The sequence below is a fragment of the Aegilops tauschii genome, chromosome 5 (assembly GCF_002575655.3).
Source record: "Aegilops tauschii subsp. strangulata cultivar AL8/78 chromosome 5, Aet v6.0, whole genome shotgun sequence".
NCBI classification, from domain to species: domain Eukaryota; kingdom Viridiplantae; phylum Streptophyta; class Magnoliopsida; order Poales; family Poaceae; genus Aegilops; species Aegilops tauschii.
The window spans coordinates 312,565,936-312,584,504 of NC_053039.3; the positions used below are offsets into that span (position 1 = coordinate 312,565,936).

The 18,569-nt window shown below is 41.6% G+C and overlaps 2 protein-coding genes across 2 annotated transcripts; both read left to right on the forward strand.

The window, feature by feature from the left end:
* The first annotated feature begins 10,576 nt into the window (after nt 1-10,576).
* On the forward strand, nt 10,577-15,787 carry LOC109741271 (uncharacterized). Its single transcript, XM_020300347.4, has 8 exons — nt 10,577-10,842; nt 10,929-10,994; nt 13,850-13,916; nt 13,994-14,094; nt 14,385-14,429; nt 14,510-14,815; nt 14,910-15,012; nt 15,461-15,787. The coding sequence occupies exons 1-8, from the start codon at nt 10,693-10,695 to the stop codon at nt 15,541-15,543; spliced, it is 921 nt and encodes a 306-aa protein (XP_020155936.1). The 5' UTR covers nt 10,577-10,692; the 3' UTR covers nt 15,544-15,787.
* A 295-nt stretch (nt 15,788-16,082) lies between these two features.
* Nucleotides 16,083-16,873, forward strand: LOC109741272 (uncharacterized). The gene has a single exon (XM_020300348.4). It carries the CDS (start codon nt 16,293-16,295, stop codon nt 16,665-16,667), a length of 375 nt encoding a protein of 124 aa, XP_020155937.1. The 5' UTR covers nt 16,083-16,292; the 3' UTR covers nt 16,668-16,873.
* The last annotated feature ends 1,696 nt before the right edge of the window (nt 16,874-18,569 follow it).

Below are 18,569 nucleotides of genomic sequence, written 5' to 3' on the forward strand. Positions count from 1 at the left end.
TATATTTGATGTGCCTCAGAAGTTCAAAGTCATGAGCCTGATTGTGGAAACAATCAAAATGACTGTTGTTGATCAGAAGAGGAGTTGTGGGTATGCTCCACAGATTCAGGAGCTTATAAACTCCAAGATGGGCACTGGCACATATCTCTTGGACAAGGAACACCTGCCCATCTACTCTGATTTTGAGGACAACACTGTTGTGATGGATGAAAATGAACCATCTTCTGTGCAAGCACAAGAGAAGAAGGAGAAGGCAAGGGCTGAGAAGGCTACAAAGATGCCAACTGCTGAAGAGGCATCTTAGATTTTCCTGAAGAGCAAGCAAGATCAGCTTGGCTACTTGATTGCCTCCACCATGAGGATTGATAAGGGCTTGGCCACCCTGATTCAAAACCAGGAGAGCTTGGAGAGAATCATAGAGCAGAAGTTCTATGCTCTTGATGTTAAAGTAACTGAGATCCAAACTGCAGTTGAGCAACTTCAGGAGGATGTGGAGGAGAAGAAGGGCAAGTCAACTACTGATGCTTTTGCTAGATTGCCCAGAGGACAGAGATCTACTACAGTGCCTGTGGCAGACACCAGAGCTACATCATCTGCACTAGCTACAGCTTCTGTGCATCCAGCTCCAGCACCCACTCCACCAGCTCCAGCTACATCAACATAAGTCTTCGTCCAAGGAGCCATCTCTACACCATCCCATGAAGACCAAGCCTGAGAGTCATTTAGCACTATGCATTTTCTATGAACTTTTTGGTAACTTGTTGCCAAAGGGGGAGAAAAATGTATAGATCATAGGCTTCGAGAGAGAGTGTTGCTTTTGGTCTCTCTTGTCTTTTTGATGGTTGAACTTCATTATTTGCTTGTGTGCTTAATACTCTATGCTTTTGTGAGATACTTGGATGATCATGTGTTTGATCATATGCTACCTTAATGCTTGTTGGATGACATTATCCTCTTTTATCCCTATATGATCATTCACTTTGCTTGGTGATGAGTGCATGTATTTAATTGTTATCATTTTGAACGCTCCACCAAGATGTATGTGACATGGAAGAGTAACCCATGATTCTAACTCTTTGTGCATTTGCAGTCCAAAGCAAATTTTCAACGTGGAGAGAGCCATCAGAACGTGCCTACACTTCCAACATACATTTTCTGAGAGAGAACCACCTACACTTGTGTTGAGACCAAGATATTCCATTCCTACCATATGAATCTTGATCTCTAGCCTTCCCAAGTTGCTTTCCACTCAAATCTTCTTTCCACCAAATCCAAATCCTGTGAGAGAGAGTTGAGTGTTGGGGAGACTATCATTTGAAGCACAAGAGCAAGGAGTTCATGATCAACACACCATTTGTTACTTCTTGGAGAGTGGTGTCTCCTAGATTGGCTAGGTGTCACTTGGGAGCCTCCGACAAGATTGTGGAGTTGAACCAAGGAGTTTGTAAGGGCAAGGAGATCGCCTACTTCGTGAAGATATACCCTAGTGAGGCAAGTCCTTCGTGGGCAACGGCCATGGTGGGATAGACAAGGTTGCTTCTTCTTGGACCTTTCATGGGCGGATCCCTCCGTGGACTCGCGCAGCCGTTACCCTTCGTGGGTTGAAGTCTCCATCAATGTGGATGTACGATAGCACCACCTATCGGAACCACGACAAAAACATCCGTGTCTCCTATTGCATTTGCACTCTCCAAACCCTTCCCTTTCCATTCTTGCAAGTTACATGCTTTACTTTCCGCTGCTCATATACTCTTTGCATGCTTGCTTGAATTGTGTTAAGATTGCTTGACTTGTGCAAAGTTGCTAAAATCTGCCAAGAACTAAAATTGGGAAAAGGATAGATTTTTATTTGGTCAAGTAGTCTAATCACCCCCAGACATACTTTCGATCCTACAACAACCATAAGGCTCCTGCCAGTTGCCGATAACTTTTACAAAACATGATCATCTCATACAACAATTTATATATCATCACGTCTTGACCATATCACATCACAACATGCCCTGCAAAAACAAGTTAGACGTCCTCTACGTTGTTGTTGCAAGTTTTACGTGGCTGCTACAGGCTTCTAGCAAGAACCGTTCCTACCTATGTGTCAAAACCACAATGATTTTTCGTCAAGTGTGCTGTTTTAACCTTCAACAAGGACCGGGCGTAGTCAAACTCGATTCAACTAAAGTTGGAGAAACTGACACCTGCTAGCCACCTGTGTGCGAAGCACGTCAGTGGAACCAGTCTCATGAACGCGGTCATGTAATGTCGATCCGGGCCGCTTCATCCAACAATACCGCCGAATCAAAGTAAGACGTTGCTGGTAAGCAGTATGACTATTATCGCCCACAACTCTTTGTGTTCTACTCGTGCATATAACATCTACACATAGACCTGGCTTGGATGCCACTTTTGGGGAACGCAGTAATTTCAAAAAAATTCCTACGAACACGCAAGATCTATCTAGGTGATGCATAGAAACGAACGGGAGAGTGTGTCCACGTACCCTCGTAGACCGAAAGCGGAAGCGTTAAGTAACACGGTTGATGTAGTCGAACGTCTTCGCGATCCAACCGATCAAGTACCGAACGCACGACACCTCCGCGATCTGCACGCGTACAGATCAGTGAAGTCCCTCGAACTCTTGATCCAGCCGAGGCCGAGGGAGAGTTTTGTCAGCATGACGGCGTGGTAACGGTGATGATGAAGTTACCGACGCAGGGCTTCGCCTAAGCACTACTATAATATGACTGAGGTGGAAATCTGTGGAGGGGGGCACCGCACACGGCTAGGAAATCAACTTGTGTGTCTATGGGGTGCCCCCTCCCCCGTATATAAAGGAGTGGAGGAGGGGGCTGGCCGGCCTCATGGGGCGCGCCCCAAGGGGGGGATCCTACTCCTACTAGGAGTAGGTTCCCCCCTTTCCTAGTCCAACTAGGAGGGGAAGGAAAGAGGAAGAGGGAGAGAAGGAAAGGGGGCCGCCGCCCCCAATTCGGATTGGGCTTGGGGGGGCGCGCCTCCACCTGGCCGCCTCCTCCTCTCTTCCACTAAATCCCATGAAGGCCCATTAACCCCCTAGGGGTTCCGATAACCCCCCGGTACTCCGGAAAATGCCCGAACCTATCCAAAACCTTTCCGGTGTCCAAACATAACCTTCCAATATATCAATCTTTATGTCTCGACCATTTCAAGACTCCTCGTCATGTCCGTGATCTCATCCGGGACTCCGAACTACCTTCGGTACATCAAAACACATAAACTCATAATACCGATCGTCATCGAACGTTAAGCGTGCGGACCCTACGGGTTCGAGAACTATGTAGACATGACCGAGACTCATCTCCAGTTAATAACCAATAGCGGAACCTGGATGCTCATATTGGCTCCCACATATTCTATGAAGATCTTTATCGGTCAAACCGCATAACAACATACGTTGTTCCCTTTGTCATCGGTATGTTACTTGCCCGAGATTCGATCGTCGGTATCATCATACCTAGTTCAATCTCGTTACCGGCAAGCCTCTTTACTCGTTCCGCAATGCATCATCCCGCAACTAACTCATTAGTCACATTTCTTGCAAGGCTTATAGTGATGTGCATTACCGAGAGGGCCCAGAGATACCTCTCCGACAATCGGAGTGCAAAATCCTAATCTCGATCTATGCCAACTCAACAAACACCATCGAAGACACCTGTAGAGCATCTTTATAATCACCCAGTTACGTTGTGACATTTGATAACACACAAGGTGTTCCTCCGGCATTCAGGAGTTGCATAATCTCATAGTCAAAGGAATATGTATAAGTCATGAAGAAAGCAATAGCAATAAAACTTAACGATCATTATGCTAAGCTAACGGATGGGTCGTGTCCATCACATCATTCTCCTAATGATGTGATCCCGTTCATCAAATGACAACACATGTCTATGGTTAGGAAACTTAACCATCTTTGATTAACGAGCTAGTTAAGTAGAGGCATACTAGGGACACTTTGTTTTGTCTATGTATTCACACATGTATCAAGTTTCCGGTTTAATACAATTCTAGCATGAATGACAAACATTTATCATGGTATAAGGAAATATAAAATAACAACTTTATTATTGCCTCTAGGGCATATTTCCTTCACCCATTTCGAGAGGAGCTTTCCTGCAAAGAATATGAAATGAGAGTTGTACAAAAGAACATATTCTCCAACTTTAAACTCACACTTTTGAATTATTTTGTCATGCCATCTTTTAACTTTTTCTTTGAATAACTTTGCATTTTCATAAGCTTGGGTTCTCCATTCATCTAATGAGCTTATATCAAATAACCTCTTTTCACCAGCAAGTTTGAAATCATAGTTGAGTTCCTTAACTGCCCAGTATGCTTTATGTTCTAACTCAAGAGGTAAATGACAAGCTTTTCCATAAACCATTTTATAAGGAGACATACCCATAGGATTTTTATATGCTGTTCTATAAGCCCAAAGTGCATCATCTAGTTTCTTAGACCAATTCTTCCTGGACCTATTGACAGTCTTTTGCAAAATTAATTTTATTTCTCTATTGCTAAGCTCAACTTGACCACTAGACTGAGGATGATAAGGTGATGCAATTCTATGGTTAACATCATACTTGGCAAGCATTTTACGGAAAGCACCATGAATAAAGTGTGAACCACCATCAGTCATTAAATATCTAGGGACTCCAAACCTTGGGAAAATAACTTCCTTAAGCATTTTAATAGAGGTGTTGTGATCAGCACTACTAGTTGGAATAGCTTCTACCCATTTAGTAACATAATCAACATCAACCAAAATATGTGTATACCCATTAGAGGAAGGAAAAGGTCCCATGTAATCAAATCCCCAAACATCAAATAGTTCAACAGCAAGTGAGTAATTCATAGGCATTTCTTGACGCTTACCAATATTACCTATTCTTTGGCATTCATCACAAGACGAGACATACTTACGAGCATCCTTGAAGAGAGTAGGCCAATAAAATCCAGACTACAATACCTTATGAGTAGTTCTATCTCCAGCATGATGTCCTCCATATGGTTCGGAGTGGCATTTCTGTAGGATTTGTCCCTGTTCATGCTCAGGTACACAACGTCTAATAATACCATCTACTCCTTCTTTATAAAGATGTGGGTCATCCCAAAAGTAATGTCTTACATCATAGAAGAATTTTTTTGTTGGTAAGTAAAGCTAGGTGGCAAATATTTAGCAACAATGTAATTAGCATAGTCAGCATACCAAGGAGTACTATTAGCAACATTTATTGTAGCTAACTGCTCATCAGGAAAACTATCATCAATAAGAAGTGGGTCATCAAGCACATTTTCAAGCGTAGACAAGTTATCAGCTACGGGGTTCTCAGCTCCTTTTCTATCGATAATATGCAAATCAAATTCTTGTAACAAGAGAACCCAACGAATAAGTCTAGGTTTAGCATCTTTCTTTGCCATAAGATATTTAATAGCAGCATGGCCTATGTGAACAGTTACTTTAGAATCAACAATATAAGGTCTAAACTTATCACAAGCAAACACCACTGCTAAGAATTCTTTTTCAGTAGTAGCATAATTTCTTTCAGCACTGTCTAGAGTTTTACTAGCATAATGAATAACATTCAACTTCTTATCAACTCTTTGTCCTAGAACAGCACCAACAGCATAATCACTAGCATCACACATAATTTCAAAAGGCAAGTTCCAATCAGGTGGTTGAACAATAGGTGCAGAGATTAAAGCTTTCTTGAGTGTTTCAAAGGCTTCTAAACAATCATCATCAAAAACAAAAGGAATATCCTTTTGCAAGAGATTAGTGAGAGGCCTAGAAATTTTAGAAAAGTCTTTAATAAACCTCCTATAGAAACCAGCATGACCTAGGAAACTACGAATACCTTTTATGTCCTTAGGACATGGCATTTTCTCAATTGCATCAACCTTAGCTTGGTCCACTTCGATACCTCTTTCAGAAATTTTATGACCCAAGACAATGCCTTCATTAACCATAAAGTGGCACTTCTCCCAATTCAAGACGAGATTAGTTTGTTCACATCTCTGCAAAACTCGATCAAGATTGCTTAAACAATCATCAAAAGACTTCCCATAAACAGAAAAGTCATCCATGTAAACCTCAACAATCTTTTCACAAAAGTCAGAGAATATAGCCATCATGCATCTTTGAAAGGTAGCAGGTGCATTACATAAACCAAAAGGCATACGTCTATAAGCATAAGTTCCAAAAGGACAAGTAAAAGTGGTCTTTTCTTGATCAGGTTGAGAAACAGGTATTTGTGAAAAGCCAGAATATCCATCAAGGAAGCAAAAGTGTGTGTGCTTAGATAATCTTTCAAGCATTTGATCAATAAAAGGCAAAGGGTAATGATCTTTTCTAGTTGCTTTATTTAATTTTCTAAAACCAATTACCATTCTATAGCCTGTAACAATTCTTTGTGGAATAAGTTCATTCTTATCATTAGGAACAACAATTATACCTCCTTACTTAGGGACACAATGAACATGACTTACCCATCTACTATCAGCTATGGGATAGATTATACCTGCTTCCAGAAGTTTTAGTATTTCCGTTCTTACCACCTCTTCCATCTTCGGATTTAACCAACGTTGGTGATCAACAACTGGTTTAGCATCAGGTTCCATATTAATTTTGTGCTGACATAGAGTGGGACTAATGCCCTTTAAATCATCAAGAGTATATCCAATAGCAGCTCGGTGCTTCCTTAGAACTTTCAATAATCTTTCTTCTTCATGTTCTGAAAGGTTAGCATTGATAATAACATGATATATTTTCTTTTCATCAAGATAAGCATATTTCAAAGTGTCTGGCAATTGTTTTAATTCAAACACAGGATCACCTTTAGGTGGAGGAGGACCTCCTAGAGTTTTAATAGGCAAATTGTGTTTAAGCAGAGGACGTTGTTCAAAGAAAATCTTATCTATTTCATTTCTTTCATGCATATGAGAATCATTTTCATGGTCTAGCAAGTATTGTTCTAAAGGATCAGTAGGTGGCACAACAATAGAAGCAAGACCAATTAATTCATCCTTACTAGGCAATTCCTTTTCATGATGATTTCTACTAAACTTAGAAAAATTAAATTCATGAGACTCATCACCAAAGCTAACACCCACAGTTTGTTTCTTACAATCTATGTTAGCATTAGCTGTGTTCAAGAAAGGTCTATCAAAGATAATGGGACAGAAGTCATCTTGTGGGGAACCAAGAACAAGAAAATCAATAGGATATTTTATTTTCCCACACAAGACTTCAACATCTCTAATAATCCCACAAGGTGATATGGTGTCTCTATTAGCAAGTTTAATAGTAACATCTATGTCTTCTATCTCTGCAGGTGCTATGTCTTTCTTAACTTCTTGATATAAAGTGTAAGTAATAGCACTCACATTAGCACCCATGTCACATAAACCATGATAACAGTGATCTCCTATTTTAACTGAAATGACAGGCATGCCAACAACTGGTCTATGTTTATCCCTTTTATCGGGTTTAGCAATTCTAGCAGCTTCTGCACAGAAGTAAATAACATGCCCATCTATATCTTCTTCTAAGAGATCTTTAACCATATCAACATTAGGTTCAAGTCTAATTTGTTCATCTGGTTTAGGTGTTCTAACATAACTTTTGTTAACCACAGTTGAAACTTTAGCATGTTCCTTTATCCTAACAGGAAAAGGGGGTTTCTCAATATAAGCAGTAGGAACAACTGGATCAACATTATAGACTATAGTTTCTTCTTTAACTGGTACTGGTTCTTTAATTCTTCTTTAATAGGTGGGTGATATTTAAACCATTTATCTTTAGGAAGTTCAACATGAGTAGCAAATGATTCACAAAAAGAGGCTACTATCTCAGAGCCAAGTCCATATTTAGTGCTAAACTTTTGAAAAACATCTGTATCCATAAAAGATTTAACACAATCATATTTAAGTTTTATACCTGACTCTTTACCTTCGTCGAGTTCCCAATCTTCAGAGTTGCATTTAATTCTTTCCAAAAGATCCCACCGGAATTCAATAGTTTTCTTCATAAAAGAACCAGCACAAGAAGTATCCAGCATGGTTTGACTATTACGAGAAAACCGAGCATAAAAGTTCTGAATAATAATTTTTCTTGAGAGCTCATGATTGGGGCATGAATATAACATTGACTTAAGCCTCCCCCAAGCTAGAGCGATACTTTCTCCTTCACGAGGCCAAAAATTATATAATTCCGATCACGATGAACTAGATGCATAGGATAATTTTTTTGGTGGAACTCCAATTTTAAACGATTCCAATTCCATGGTCCAATATCATCGCATAGCTATACCATGCCAATGCTTTTCCCTTCAAAGATAAAGGGAAAACCTTTTTCATCACCTCATGTCCAGGTAAACCTGCAAGCTTGAACAATCCACAAATTTGTTCTACATATATCAAGTGCATATCAGGATGTTCGGTTACATCTCCTGCATAAGGATTAGCTAGCAGTTGTTCTATCATACCTGAAGTAATTTCATATTCAATATTTTCAGTAGGTGCAGTAGGTTGAGGGGCAATTAATTATGGTTCCGGACGAGGTGAAGATACCCCGAACAAATCCCTCAAAGGATTGTTTTCCATAGTAGCAAGTGACAATAAATTTCAGCACACTATATAAATGTTTCCTTACCGAATTCTACTTACCAAAGGCGCTTCACTCCCCGGCAACGGCGCCAGAAAATAGCCTTGATGACCCACAAGTATAAGGGATCAATTCTAGCTCTTTTCGATAAGTAAGAGTGTCAAACCCAACGAGGAGCAGAAGGAAATGGCAAGTAGTTTTCAGTAAGGTAATGTCTGCAAGTGCTGAAACTGTAAGTAACGAGTAGTTTGATAGCAAGATAATTTGTAACGAGCAAGTAACGATAATTGTAACAAGTATGAAGCAAGGTAGCCCAATCCTTTTGAGGCAAAGGATAGGCCAAAACGGTCTCTTATAATAAGCAAAGCGTTCTTGAGGGTACACGGGAATTTCATCTAGTCACTTTCATCATGTTGGTTTTATTTGTGTTCGCTACTTTGATAATTTGATATGTGGGTGGACCGGTGCTTAGGTGATGTTCTTACTTGAACAAACCTCCTACTTATGATTAACCCTCTCACAAGCAACCGCAACTACGAGAAAAGTATTAAGAATAAATTCTAACCATAGCATTAAACTCTAGGATCCAATCGGTCCCTTACGGAATAGTGCATAAACTGGGGCTTAAGTTTCTGTCACTCTCGCAACCCACCATCTATTTACTACTCCACAATGCATTCCCTTAGGCCCAAATATGGTGAAGTGTCACGTAGTCGACGTTCACATGACACCACTAAGAGAGTCACAACATACATACTATCAAAATATCGAACACATATCAAGTTCACATGTTTACTTGCAACATGGTTTCTCCCGTGACCTCAAGAACAAAAGTAACTACTCACAAATAATCAACATGCTCATGATCAGAGGGGTATTAATATGCATAATGAATCTGAACATATAATCTTCCACCAAATAAACCATATAGTAATCAACTACAAGATGTAATCAACACTACTAGTCACCCCCTAGCAACAATCTATAGTTCCGGTAACAAGATTGAATACAAGAGATAAACTAGGGTTTGAGATGAGATGGTGCTGGTGAAGATGTTGATGGAGATTGCCCTCCCCAAGATGGGAGAGTTGTTGGTGATGATGATGACGATGATTTCCCCCTCCGGGAGGGAAGTTCCCCCGGCAGAATCGCTCCGCCGGAGGGCAAAAGTGCTCCTGCCCAAGTTCCGCCTCGAGACGGCGCGCTCCGTCCCGAAAGTCTTCCCTTTATTTTTTATAGGTCAAAATGACTTACATACCAGAAGATGGGCACCGGAGGTGGGCCGAGGAGGCCACAACCCACCAGGGCGCCGGGGGGCCTGGCGCGCCCAGGTGGGTTGTGCCCACCTGGTGGCCCATCTCTGGTAGTTATTGGCTCCAATATTTCTTAAATATTCATAAAAATTCTCCGTGAAGTTTCAGCTTGTTTGGAGTTGTGCAGAATAGGTGGCCTGACGTAGCTTTTTCAGGTCCAGATTTCCAGCTGCCGGAATTCTCCCTCTTGGTGTGTACCTTGCAAATTATGTGAGAAAAGATATTAGAATTACTCCAAAAAACATTATTATGGATAAAAGCATTACAAATAACAGTAAGAAAACATGATGCAAAATGGACGTATCATGAATCAGCTTCGCCACTAAAGTACACTTTGAGGTGCTTCAGAAAATTGCACTAAAAATGGCCCAAAAACAGATTCAGCTTCATTGGTAAAGCTGATTCCAAATAGCTGTTTGTTTCGGATTCTAGATTCGGCTTCACTGGCAAAACTGAATCTGGTCTCAGAATCCGAAACAAAGAGGACGTTAGAGTTTCATCCTACCAGAATTAAGGATAAAGTTCAAATCGACTCGTTGCCACCTTGGCAAAACAAGATAAAAAATCCTTGGCTGGTTGGTAAAGCCAAAATTGTGTTAAATTTTGCAAGAAATTTGACCAACCATCCATCCAAAGTTCCAAACCATCCCCACCCGTCCACCCCCCTCGCCTATTCCGCCGCCACGCCCTTCCCGCCGTCGCGAGGCGTATCTTTCGGCGACATACGCAGAGCTGCCACACGCCATGGAGAAGACCGAGGCTAAGAAACCCACGCCCGCATCCCCCCTCTTCTCCTTCTCCAACCCCAGCGCCTCCTTCGGCTTCGGGTTCGGCGCCGCGCCCGGCCCTCCCCCTCCGCCTCTGCCGCCAGCTGTCGAGGTCCTCCTCTCCGAGGTATTTCCCCTCCGCTTTATCCCTTCTTGCTCTTCTGCGTGCTCTTCTTGGCGCTAGGTTTGATCTCTCCTTTGTTTTCCTTGCAGGAATCACCCGTCGCGGCCGGCAACTTGGAGCCTGTGGTGGTTGACGACTCCCTATCGATTTACAAGGTGCGATTTAGAAATGCCTACCCTGTGTTTGCGGAAATGCCTCTGTCGCTCTGTAGTCCAGCAAAAGCTGTAGAGTATGCTACAATTCCGGTGTGCAAGAGAAAGACGGGTCATAATGTATGCAATTACTTGATCACTCTGCAACCCGCGTATGACGAATGCCACGATGATCAGTTGATCATTGAGCATGCAATGCAAGCATTAGGGCGGCTTTATGTTTTGGCAGCCTCGGTGCTTATTTTACTTCTGCACTAGTTCTCATTTGCATGCCAGTTGAACTGCAAACACTTGAGAAATGCTTAAATACCACTGCATCCATTGTGGCATACGTGCTTTATGCTACATTGAAAGCGTAGAGCTATTACAAGTGCGAACTGAAGTGAGGATGGTTGGATCAAGATTGAGCATACCAAATGAGTTTCTTTGGCTGTTGCAGAACTGTTAGGGGAGCTTGCAGTAGTTACCACTTGTGCTACTGCTAATAAAAACAGCCTGCTGTTATGCGATGTTCGATTGTATTTAAAATTAGGACTGAAATTCTGCTAGTAAACAACAGTCAACAACATTTGATAAAAAAACAGCATAGTATTTTGAGACTATTGGTTCTTAAATTGTCAGGTACATTTGTTTCTTAGCTATCATATATGCCTTTTGATGTAATGGTTTGATTATCCCCATTGAAATTGTAGGTGAATTACACTGATAAATACAGATCAATACTTGAAAACACCTGATTATAAATTTGTATAGTGGTTACGGATGTATTCTCTAGTCCTGTTTAATTTGTATAGTTTGTAGTCTTTTCCAGTTAGTTGGTTCTGTGACTATGAACGAATTGTATAGAATAATCATTTGTATTTTTGTTCTGGACTTCTATTACATTATTGTTGGTAAATTTTACCCTTTTCCCCCTGTTTTATTGGTTATGCAAATATCTTCCCAGAGTTCAGGGAATGAGGAAGCTTGCAACAACATTTTGTGTGACTTGAAATTGGAATATATATATATATATATATATATATATATATATATATATATATATATATATATATATATATATATATATAGGGAAAATCCATCCTACCACCCGGTGGTAGTTACCCCACATATCTCATATACTACCATGTGGTACTATATGTACTATTTTATTATTTTAAATGTGTTCATATACTATATCTAAGATATTTCAAAGCAAGTTACATGAAAAAATTGCATATGAGCCCATAGTTTTTGTTATATTTGTGAAATACGTACATATTTGTATGTAAAAAAGAGCATACTCAAAACATGGTACATACTACCCAAAAAGTAGTATATATACTACCTAATCATATGAGCCCTCAGGACAAATGTTTCCTACAAGCAGTGGTAGTTACCACCACTTGCGTTTTGTATGTTGTATGTAGTATCTGTCGAAACCAAGAGTATGTACGTGTAGTATGTAGTATATAACAATGATTAGGTAGTATATATACTAATTTTTAGGTAGTATGTACCATGTTTTGAGTATGCTCTTTTTTACGTACAAATATGTACGTATTTCACAAATATAACAAAAATTATGGACTCATATGCAATTTTTTCATGAACTTGCTTTGAAATATCTTAGATATAGTATATGAACATATTTAAAATAATAAAATAGTATATATAGTACCACATGGTAGTATATGAGATATGTGGGGTAACTACCACCGGATGGTAGGATGGATTTTCCCTATATATATATATATATATGTTCTATTTTGGTAAGCTGTGTTTGTTAGTCACCGTTGTTTTAGATTAGCCTTAGTTGAGTTACCAGGATTTCTTTCGCTAAGATTAGGGTCAGCTATCCTGCGTATACTGCATACATATACCTCATCCCATAACAGTGGCGTACACTGCACACTGTTCACGCATGCCAGGTAGCCCTAATCTCAGCCAACAGAATAAAGAGGTAGGAATAGTGTTTGTCATGATGTTAGAGGTGGAATAAGATGGCAATACCTCAACGACAGGAAGTAATGATTTAATTAGAATCCGAGCAATCATAGATGGAAGTAGTCTTTTTCAGTCAGATCATATCGGCTATATAAGGACTAAAAGGAGACATAGTTTAGCATTATTAATCAAGAAATAAGCAAAATTCTTATTCCACCTTGTTTCTCAGTAGGGCCTCACAACCTCGCTGTGCTGTGTGGCTGACTGTTCAAGGGCGGGCACCCCATGTCGCCCCTCGGAGCTGTACCTTTTCCCAACGGAAGTTTTCTTTGTATGATTAGGCTGCTGCTACAGATTGAATTCACGTTGAATAGCCTTATTTTATTCTTCACTCATCATGATCTTTGTTGGGCATAGATCTGTAAGTATGGAGAAAAAGCGAGACACTTTTATACTATTTGGTGTTTCTATGTTTTAAGGATAAGGGTTATGATTGATCAAGAAACGATGAACTTATGAATATTGTGAGTCTGTTTGTTCATGCTCACCACATGCTTGATGCTTTACCAAGGGAAGCAAGAACCTAGGAGACTTCATGAAACATTGCAGAATCTTGAATACGCTAATCTTCCCACCTTTTCTCTCCCCCGACCCCAAATAAAGAAAAGGAAAACATATTGCTTCTTTAGCCATGAAATAGTTTTCTAGGCCACGCATTGACTCTCTTCTTGTGAAATTTGGGCCAAAATGACATTGCACCCATCCACATTTGGAGCAAATATGTCACCAGGTCAACTACCGCTATTCCAAACTTATATGGAGTAGTTTTATATAAAAGCTTTTCCTGTTCTTTCACCATATTCCACACGTAGTTGTTAGATCCTTATGCTGGCGTAAACTAACCTATTCTCCTCCTTCAACCTATTTATCAGGGGAGAGTTAACACCTCTGATGTTTTCGGGGTAAAAAACTCTGATTTGGTTCCAGGAAAATATGAAGGTGAAGACTGAATGCATATTGTTATTTGCAGCATGTTTTGTCGTATTTGTGAACCTAACAATTTCCATGGGTCCTAGGTGGGTTGAAGCTGTGGGAAGGATCATTGGACTTGGTGAAAACCCTAAATTCAGACATCAAAGATGATCGATTGCTTATGGAAGGCAAACACGTACTAGAGGTGGGATACTTTCTCTAAGATTATATGTATTGTCAACATTTTGTGTACACTTGGAAGTTCTATTAAATATTTATTAGATCTTGTTTCTTCCGAATGTATTTGGCCTATATTTTCTTGGTGCAGTTTCTCTCTTCTCTCTCCAGCTAATCATGTACTCTACTAGGATATCTAGCTTACAAAGTACTGTACTACTTAAAGTCTTCCACGAATTGTTGATATAGATAATTATAAGCTGAGAAAATGGTACATTCAGATAGTTGCTTACATCATCTATCTCTCTGATTCTTCAGTTAGGATGTGGACATGGCCTCCCTGGCATCTATGCAGGTCTGAAGGTATATTAATCTGTTTCCCCCTTTGTCATTTTGAAATTATTCCTCAACTATATAAATTTCTTAAAACTTCAAACTTTCAGGGTGCTGGTCTAGTTCACTTCCAAGATTTCAATGCTGAGGTCCTTAGGTGCCTTACCATCCCAAATGTAAAAGCTAATCTGTTGAAGAAATCATCTCAAGGAACATCCACATCTAGGAGTATTGGTTTTTATGCTGGTGATTGGAGTGAAATCGACAAGTTACTTCTTTGCGGAGATGCTGTCCAGGATAAAATAACCAATCTTCGCACAGAAAATGAAGGGTATAGAGGCTATGATATCATCCTGATGGCTGAGACTGTTTATGCATTGGATTCACTTCCTAGTCTCTACAGGCTCGTCAAGAAGGTCAACATCCGAGATCTTCCTTTACTATTCTTTCTTCCATTACTCTAGTTTGCTAAATATTAATTGTTGCTCACATCTCTAAAACCTTTTGCAGTGCTTACACTACCCTAGTGGTGTAGTTTATATGGCAGGGAAAAAGCATTACTTTGGTGTAGGTGGCGGCACAAGGCAATTTCTACGCTTGGTTAGAGAAGATGGTAAGAATTTATTAGCCATCTGATATTTATTCATGTACCCATATTTTTCTCTGTAGTGGCATGCATATTTTGCACTTTGATATGATGAATGGTTGGAGAAAAACGTCAATACTTTTGTACAGTAGTGGTCACAGATTTTTTCTTGTTTTTCCTCTATCAAACTACATGTTGTTTATAATGAATTTGCATGTCAAGATCTGTGCATTATTGCTTTGAAGCTGAGTCTCAAGCACATGTGTTTTATAAGATAGGAAAGGAACCTGCATCCTGCATGTGGAGGAGAGGATTAAACTATCCTTCGTTAAATGCATCACATGACAAAACCATAGGCCAGCTGTTTAACACTCAGATGCACGACTTTGGATTCATGATGTGAATTTGGTGTTAAGAGTTGCATGTGTTGTGGTGTCCATGCATTGGCTTTACTGGTTCTTTTCTTGTCCTTTAGGTGCGATGCAGTCGGACCTGCTTGCTGAAGTTACTGACGGATCATCCAATGTTAGGGAGGTTTGGAAATTCTCATTCAAGTAGACTAGCATGGCCTCTGTGGTTGTTGTATCAGATACAAGCGTGTACTGGGCTCCATAGTGGTAGAGTGTGAGCCTTGGTTTAGCGGTATCATGGTGTTTTAATGCACTGTTAGTTTCAAGTTGATTGTCCATGAGCTCTTGAGAAGTCATACAAGTACTTGAGTCCTATCTCTGAATTACGACTCTTAAAACCGGTGTACCCTTTCCTCTGAGATGTGAATTCTCCATGATGCCCGCTTGTACCATCTCACAACTTTGACAAAAGCAGCACTTTCTATTGCCCATGGTAGCAAAGATTCTTGGGAATTCCAGTGGCAGACAGAACTGATTGAGTAGCGATAGCAACTGACAAGTCATCAAAAAGAGTAACAAGAAACAAAATTTGTGCCCCCATACTTTACCTCCTTTGTCCAGATGCCATGATACACTCCATGCTTTCCTGGCAACCAGGAAACTCTCCAACGTACCCCCACAAGATAATTTTGGGAGAGGTGCGAGTGAGGAAGGGACATGGATGTGAGAGGGTGGCTAGGCCCATGTGGCACAAGGAATCAAACATTAGGGCGACCTTTGTCCTCTTGTTCATGTGTCAATGTTTCTAATTATCGGCGCCGTACCACTTTGGTCGGGGTCACTCCATGTGCAAGCTACTGCTGTGTTGTCCGTCGTCAAGATGATCTGCATCTTCCTTCCTTGTAGAGTCTACTATATCTTGGCCTTGCAGGTTGCAGCCTTTCCCCTTGAGCTGCAATGATGGGGCTGCAGGACACGGGCAGCAGCCGGAGGGGCAGCTTCTTCCAGTACCAGAGGCTGGAATGCCGGGACGACGGGGCCACCCCGCGGCCCAGGCAGCGGCGGTGGCTGCCCTCTCTGAACGGTAAGGCGGCGTGCTCCTGTTTCTTCCATCTCAAGAAGCTCAGGTGGAGCAGGATCAGTTCGGTCCTCCTGCCAAGGAAGGTCTCCGACCCCTCCTCCTCCTCCTCCAAGATCCGCCATGCAAGCGTGGCGCACGCCGAGGATGCCTGCCCGAGCATCGTCTTCTTGTCGCAGTGGGGGCTGCCGGTGCTCTCCGGCCCGTCGGTGGCTGGTAACAGGGGCAAGCATCCCCGTGGGAAGGGCTACTGAGAGGCAGCAGGCTTCTGCACATTTTTCAGGTGTCGTCTCTGTTCCTAGCGATATATGCGTGTGTATGATGTGGTCTATGGTAGTATATATCTAGTTGATCCTGTAAATCGAATTGTGTTCGTTGCTCTGTGCCGGGATGGATCTGAGATTGCTGATCGATCGTGCCCGGATCTTGTGCGAAAAAATGTAGGCCGATTTTAAGTTGATGCCGGGCAGAAAAACTGCAAGATTCACTCACAGCTGTGCCGTGTGAGTTGTGATGTGAAGATCGCCCTTCTCCCATGAACCACCTTACGTTCTGAAACGGGGGTTAGATTGAGATAGGCAGCGTCTGCAACGCATGAACCTTTGCATGTTGCCGTGGAAAACGAACTGATTTTCGTGAAATTCCTTTTGGCTCCAAAACAAGAAGCTCGAAATGGGGTGAAAAGAATGGCACCAACGGAATGCTGTGCTTTGCAGCTTGCTTCCACGGCGGCTCTACTGCTGTTGGCCTAGGAGCGAGAAACGGTGTCCTGATTTGTGCGACCTTGAGCCGTCAACTAGATGATAAACGGTCTCCTTTCCTCCACGACACCACACCTCCCCCGTTCTTTTCTCTCGATGAGACGCACAACTGGTGCTCGTGCTCTTAAAAAGCTACTTCCTCCGTCCCACAATATAAGAGAATACCCTCCCATAATATAAGGGAGTACTGTACTAATACTATGGATACAACCACGTCAAAAAAGAGTACTATCGATACAACGGATGTCTCGTTTCGCTGCATTTCGGGTGCTCTTGGAACATACCAAGGTCATCTTCGACGTTGGGCGCTTGTTTAGGCGCTTGAGCAATAAACGGAATATAATTTTCACTTGTTTAGGAGTGAGGGACTCCTAGTGAGCTACTTCCTCTTTTGCTTAAGGATGTAGGCATTATTACAAGTTAATAAATAAGGGAAACATTATCTGGTGAATGTTCTCTGGGAGCGTTTTTCCAGCAAACGCTTCAAACTTGCCATGCCATACCAACTAAAGTTGCCATAGCAACTTTAGTAAATTGCCATGATTGAAGGTGAAAGATGTCATGTAGCACCTCATATTCTTCCTAAACCCTAAACCCTTAACCCTTAACTCAAATTTGAAGAAGTTTTCCTTCTATCCGCCTCAACAGCTAGGGCAAACTCTCATCTCCAAGCTTCGTCGACAAGTTTGTGGATTTACCTCCCCTCTGCCTATCACTTCGATGGCCAGTGGCGGGGAGGGAATGTTCGTGCCTCCGCTCCGGGTAGTAGTTTAGGTTAGGGTTTTTTAGCCTTGACTCTATGGATGGCGGCGCTTCTTCTTTGAGATTGTCTGTCGAGCTCCGATCCCCAACGAGTCTTTGGGGAGACAAGGTTATGGTTTCTCGTCGTGCGTGCGCAATCACGAGATTTGGTGTCAGGTGCTTCAGATCTATTCAAGGGTTCAACAACGACGATGACTGCGACTCTAGGACGTTGGTCCTTAGTGACGCATGCACGAAGACTTCTCGTCTGTCATTGACAAGGTCAAACCGGCTCCGGTAGGGAAGTGACGACAACGACACAGAGGCAGGTTGTTCTCGCGCCGGTAGTGGTCATTCGGTGATTTAGGAACCTTGATCAGATCGTTTCCACAAAAAAGAGCTAGCAAAATACAGGCACACATGATAAGTCTAGTACTCTAACCACCACCTAATCATCCTCTAGGCCGGGCTAGGGTCGGGCCAAGCTTGACAAAGCCTGGAGTCAAAATGTTGGGAAACGTAGTAATTTAAAAAATTTCCCTACGCACACGCAAGATCATGGTGATGCATAGCAACGAGAGGGGAGAGTGTCTTCCACGTGCCCTCATAGACCGTAAGCGGAAGCGTTATCAGAACGCGGTTGATGTAGTCGTA